At 34.6% G+C, this 6,417-nt stretch overlaps 1 protein-coding gene across 1 annotated transcript; it reads left to right on the forward strand.

Annotated features, from left to right (window-relative positions):
* LOC109226106 (F-box protein FBW2-like) lies at positions 923-3,960 on the forward strand. Its single transcript, XM_019390912.1, has 2 exons — positions 923-1,389; positions 3,118-3,960. The coding sequence occupies exons 1-2, from the start codon at positions 1,034-1,036 to the stop codon at positions 3,671-3,673; spliced, it is 912 nt and encodes a 303-aa protein (XP_019246457.1). The 5' UTR covers positions 923-1,033; the 3' UTR covers positions 3,674-3,960.

Consider the following 6,417-nt stretch of genomic DNA (forward strand, 5'->3'; position numbering starts at 1 on the left):
GCTTGGCCAAACACTAATTGCTGCTCAAAAGTATTTTTCAAACTAATTAGCCAAACACAAACTGCTTCTCACCAAAAGTACTTTTGAGAAAAGCACTTTTAAAAAAAAGCACTTCTCAAAATAAGCTGATTTTTGCAGCTTGGCCAAACGGGCTATTAGTGCTTTTCGAAAAAGTACTTTTGGAGAGAAGTAAATTGTGTTTGGCTAATCAATCTAAAAAGTACTTTTGAGCAATAATTTGCGTATTTCGCTAAGCTTTTTAAAAAGTGCTTTTAAATATCAAATTACGAATAAGGACATGAAGAGATTTACTTAAGAAGAAATATTACATGAATAAATAAATAATCTCAAATATTTATTATTAAATATAATAATTAAGTTTTTCATTTTATTTAAGTAAAATATAAAAATAAAATTTAAAAGTACTTTAATTCTTTCAAGATGATTTAGATATTATCAAAAAATTATTTAACAAATATAAAAATATTTATCTCAAAAGTTATCATATATTAGAAAGCTATACTAAAAATAAAAAGAAATATTTATATATTAGAAGAGTTCAATAATATAATCTCTATTTTTAAGTATTAGGTTTAAAATAAGTAACGTTATTTTGATATATACCATATTTTGCTAAGGTACTTTTGGTTAGAAGAAAAGATAAAACTGCTTCTGCTTCTGGGGAGAAGCTATGTTTTTTGTTTATCTAAAATTGCTTCTACTTCTTCTCGAGAATATTTTTTTTTTCCAAAAAATTTGGCCAAACACGTAAAAAAAAATACTTTTTGAGAATAAAAGTGCTTGTGGGATGGGATGCGGAAGTAGCTTGGCCAAATAGGCTATAAACAATTTATTGCTCCTACAAAATTACCCATGTAATACTAAACTACTATCAGCCGTAAGATCAGTTACTATGTAAGGTTGTCGTGACACGTGTCACTCATCCAAACCCCTCTCTCTGTCTTCCAGCGAAACACAAAACCCCCAAGAACAGAAAACTCAAAGAGCTTCATTTCATCACTTCACTTGTCGCATGGATGGTGAGAGCAGCAAAAGGGCATGCGTTAAAGTCGGGAACGACGTCGTTGGAGGGAGGTGGGATGAGTTAAACCCGGAGATATTAGCTTCGATATTCGTAAGGATTGTTCCGGCGGAGGTGATGGTTAGGACGGTGGCATTAGTTTGCCGGAGTTGGATGGAGGCGGTGGCAGGGCCGTACTGCTGGGCGGAGATTGACTTGGAAAACTGGTGCCGGAAATGCTGCATTGCTAACAAATTCCACCTCATTGACCCTCTCGTACGGAAAATTGTTCGCCGGAGCAGATTCACTTTCCGGCGACTCTCCACTTACCGTCTCGGCAATGTTGGATTCTCCTACGCTGCTAACTGGTATTGTTCTTCTTGCTGTTTTGCCTAGAGATTCTTTAAGGTATGGTTCATGGGTTTGGGGAAAAGGTCCAAATTTACCCCTTAATTATATAAAATATCTTAATTTTAAGCTCCGTTATACTTTCGGATATTCATACAATTGCAATTAGCAATTTTTCCCTTAAATTTAACGAGCTTTAGAAATGGCCCTAAATATAACAGAGACCAAATAAAGATTCCCCTTTTTTGTGGTTTAGCTCGAAAGCTTTTAGTCCAGCTGTGCCGTTAGATTATTCCAACTATATATGTGTTCTAGATGAAACATTGTGCTTTTATTTCCAATTTCATTTTAAAGGATACAGAAAACAAACATGGAAATGACACAAAATAGCTCAACACCGGCAGAACTACTATAAAACTCTCTTGTGAAAATTTTTCATATTATAAGAAATTTGAGAGAGCGAATGAGATTGATCGAAAACATAGTCTGAATTGGTCCGGAAAGACATGGGACTTTTTGGGCGTAAAAGTGCTTCTCTTACGATATTTCGAGTTGTAGGGTAAGTGTAAGCCGTCCAAGACAGACCTTTCTAAAATGGTAGGAAATGGGGAAAAAAAAAATTAAATTTTGGCATGAATATTGGACACAAAGGGTAGATATATCTATGTTGTGCAGACTCTCCAAAATGTTGTCGGATCCTCCAAAAATACACTGCTTTTGGAGGATCCGACACGTTCCCGGAGATATTTTTGGAGAGTCGCAACATGGCTATGAATAAAGAAGCCACTATTCTGCAATGTAAATCTGGTAACGGATGGAACAGGGTTAAAAAGCTCACACCTGATGGGGAGGACTCTATTGCTTTGTAGTATGCTGGGAAAGGTGTTTCTTTTGTCAGGTCATGCTTTCATAAAGTATCTGAAGGGGTTTCCGGCTTTCAACAGTGTCCTTGGAAGATTATATGGGGCTCAGAAGCTCTCATAAAGTATCTGAAGGGGTTTCCGGCTTTCAACAGTGTCCTTGGAAGATTATATGGGGCTCAGAAGCTCCATGCATGGTGTCCTGTTTTTGCTGAGTTATAGCTCATAATGCTTGTTTAATGCATTCGAATCTGCAAAGAAGAGTTTTCAAATTTGCAGCAGCTGTTTTTTCTTCGAACAGGAAGCTGAAGGCTCCATGCATTTATTCTTACGTTGCTGGATTCCAAGGATTCCCTGGGATCTATTTTTGCAGTTTTTTTGGAGTGAAATGGGTAATGCCTGGCACTGTTAAAGCTATTTTTCTGTAATAACCGAGGAATCTAGGAAAACAATCCCTGCTTTTGCATATGCTGGGTCATTTGGACAGAAAGGAATCAGAGATGTTTTGAGGGAAAAGCTGCCAATGTACATATGATGAAATATAGAATCCCTGTTAGTTGTGAAGAGGATACGCTAGACTTGATAAGGTTTTTGGCTAATTGAGTACTTTCGCTCAGGGAACTATTTGTACTGATCTGCGCCATCTTAGTGCTGATCAAGTTTGCTTATATTAATAGTGTATTATTACCTTCACTGGAAAAAAAAGTTCTACTCTACATTAACATTTGCACTTCACTCTGTCATGTATATGTAATTGGATGCCCTACAAGTCCCCACCTATACCCTAGTTTATATACGTGAGACTTTTGTTTTTTATCTTCAGATTGAAGCAAAGGTATCATTATATTGATCTTAATTTATAGAGAATATACCAATATGTTTTTGCAGTGGAAGATGTCTCAAGATACTGCAAATCCCTATGAGTGAAGTCACTGACCAGGTGGTGGAAAAGCATGCAGGGTCCTTGGTCAATCTAACCTTCTTAGACATTAGCTACTGTGTAAATATCACAGCAAAGGGTCTCAAAGCTTTTGGATTACAATGCAAGTCCTTGACTCATCTCAGAAGAAACATGCCTCCGTGGGATCTGCCCACTAAATTTGAAGCTTCCGGTGTCAATGATCACGAGGCGTTGATTATAGCAGAAACCATGAGTGGTCTCCAGCGCCTTGACCTCGCATTCAACCGATTGAGTGACAATGGCCTTGACGCTATTCTCACCCAGTGTAAAGTGCTAATGCACCTTGAAATCCAAGGGTGTTGGAATGTGGAGCTGAAGGGTAATCTTGAGGAAAGATGTGAAAAACTTGTAGATTTCTGGAGCCCTTGGATCCATGAATATGAGGATGGGCATGCTGAATCTTCTGATATTGGAAGTAGAGAAGATGAATGTGATGAAGAATCAATCTACTCAGAATCACCCTCTTCATCAGATTTGGATTAGATGGTTGCATTTCACTTTTCTTTTTAGTATAATTGTGCTAATCTTTTGGATGTGTATTAATGCATATCACCATGTACTAACATTCCGAAATGGCTTTTGGTTTGTTTTTGAGACATGTTATGGGTAAGAGTTGTGAACAAGATACATAGAAAGTGATGGCAATTGATGCTAGTACTGGTGGTGAAAGTACATTATTAGTATCTTGAAGCTTTTGTATGTTTAATGAGATCTATGTATGCTGCTTTAACATGTTACTTAACTATGAATTTATGGCTTCTTTATAATCTCGTGTCGCTGTGTGCCTGTGTTCTTGTTTGATAAGCTTCTTGAATTGTCATTTTCTTTAAAAGTCATTTATTTTAAAGAATTAGCAAGGAGAAGGGGAAAGAAAAAGAGAAAATAAATAGAGTAAATTTCTTACCTCATGCGCCGTTTATTTCCGTATCCTTCTTAACTCATTTAGGGCCCATTTGTCCATAGATTGTTTTTCCTTTTATTCGAGTTTTGTTTTTTTAAACGTGTTAGTCCATAAAATATTTTAAGCTTTTGAAGATGTTCTGAAAATGACTTTTTCAAAAACTAAAATTTCTTAAAAAAAAAAAAAGAAAAAAAGAAAAAAAACTCTTTTCCTCACCCATAAAACAATATATTTTCAAGTGAAATGCGTGTCCAAACACAATTTCAAATTTCTAATACTATTTTTCAATTTCACTCCAAACACTACATTTTCGTTAAAATTACAATATTTGTGTCCAAACACCTACTTACTCAATGTTCCTGTTGGAAGTGGAAACAAAGATCTAAAGTAACATCTGGATCGGAAAACAGAAGAGAGTCCGCCCGTTCTATTTTATCGACGTATCTGTATTTCTGCTTTCATGACCAAATAATATATAAGCAAAGGCACCTTGTCTATTCACAATAGACATATTCTTATATTCAGACATCATATCAGACGTTCAATTAGTAACTTTTTTTTTTTAATCTTTCTCTTCTCTGAATCTAAAATGAAAATTCTACATTTAACTGTCCAATAGTAAGGCGGTTTAGCTTAAAGTGTTCCTCCTACCTGTTTGAAAAATGTAATAATCTACTTTAAATTAAAGTTGGTTCATTATGTTTCTAAACGAGCCGGCTAACTTAGCTGATTAACTAAATAAATTATTCAGTACAGCTAAGTGTGTTGTTATATATTTAACTATAAAATATAGTTAAACCTTTCTATAATAACATTGTTTGTTTTAATATTATTTTGGCTTTTATATTAAACTAGTTTTAGGATACGCGCTTTGCGCGTTAACCCTATGTTTGAGTACATAATTTTAAGAAAATTAGTATTAAATAATATGATTGTGTGATAAAATAAATATAATTTTTTCTTATAAATTCTTGAAAACGATAAATAATAATATGATTTAGAGGAAGAAACAATGAAAGGACAAACAACAAATAGAATAAATAATGAAGTCCTAAAATTAATTGTGATTATAGTTTTGTCAAACATCGAATTTACTTATGAAGAGTAAGAAAGTCAATCAATATTTTGTATTGAAGTTGTTCGGCCCATGCCCATGTTGTCCAGCCAAAGGCCCAATGGCCTAATCCTATTTTTTTTGGTTTCTATCTTATTCATCTTGGTCTTTGATTTGAATGGTGAAGATCGGATTTCGAGGTCCGTAGCATCTGATTTCGAGCCCCGAACAGCAGCTCCAGTTTTGTGACTTATCCTCTTTCTTCAATTGATTTGTTGTTGCTCTTGTTACTCCATGTTTGGCACTTGTTGTGTAGCCAATTTGGAGAACTTTTGTAACCTCTTGTTATTGTAGTGGAGCTTTTTGGATCTTTGTGATCCCGTGATTTTTACCTTCGGTTTGAAGTATTTTCCACGTTAAAATTTATTGTTCTTTATTTTGTTTGTTTCCGGGTTTGCCTCTTCCTCGACATAACAGAAGTTTCGTGCTTGTGTAATTGTATATGTTAGTTCCTATGTTTTAGGACTACAGTTTAGCTTTGAATAGTAGCAGTTACTTTGACTGCAGTTACTTAGTTTAAATTCTGCAGTTATTATTTTTCCAGTATCTTTGTTAGTTTTTTTTAAGTAGATCATATGCTGATATTCAGGAACATGTATGGGTGTGCATTCGAATCGGTTTATCGATTTATCGATTTCGATTTTGACATTTTCCTTATCGAGTTATCGATTTCGATTTCGATTTTGTCCTCTTCGGTTATCGATTTATCGATAAACCGATAAGATATACTAAAAGATAATTTTTTTAAATTTTTTTTTACCCTTATTCTATAATACCTTTTCTTTTACCCTAAGTCCCTAACCCTATTATTTCCTCTGCCACATTTAAGGAATGATCTTAGTTAAAACTCAAGGGAATGAAGTTCAAATTAATGGAAAACAAAATTAGCCGTGATGATGTATTTTTTTATACCGTTGGAGTGTTGGTGGCATACATTTGATCCCTTACTTTAGTTTCGTTGCATGTGCTTGTTGACACAATTTTTATGTTATAAACGGTGTTCGTCTTATTTTAGCTTCTTTTTGTCCATATTAGTTAGGCGTGTTTATAGCGATATACTTCCGTGGAATTCCGCAAATTTTCTTATTGGTGTAATCGATAACCGAATCGATAAGCCCCAAAAATCGATAAATTGAAATCGAAACCTTATTAAAACGATAACGATAAGCATATGTACAAATCGATAATCGATAAGTAATTATCGATAAGGGT

Source organism: Nicotiana attenuata, chromosome 1, assembly GCF_001879085.1.
Source record: "Nicotiana attenuata strain UT chromosome 1, NIATTr2, whole genome shotgun sequence".
Classification (NCBI taxonomy): domain Eukaryota; kingdom Viridiplantae; phylum Streptophyta; class Magnoliopsida; order Solanales; family Solanaceae; genus Nicotiana; species Nicotiana attenuata.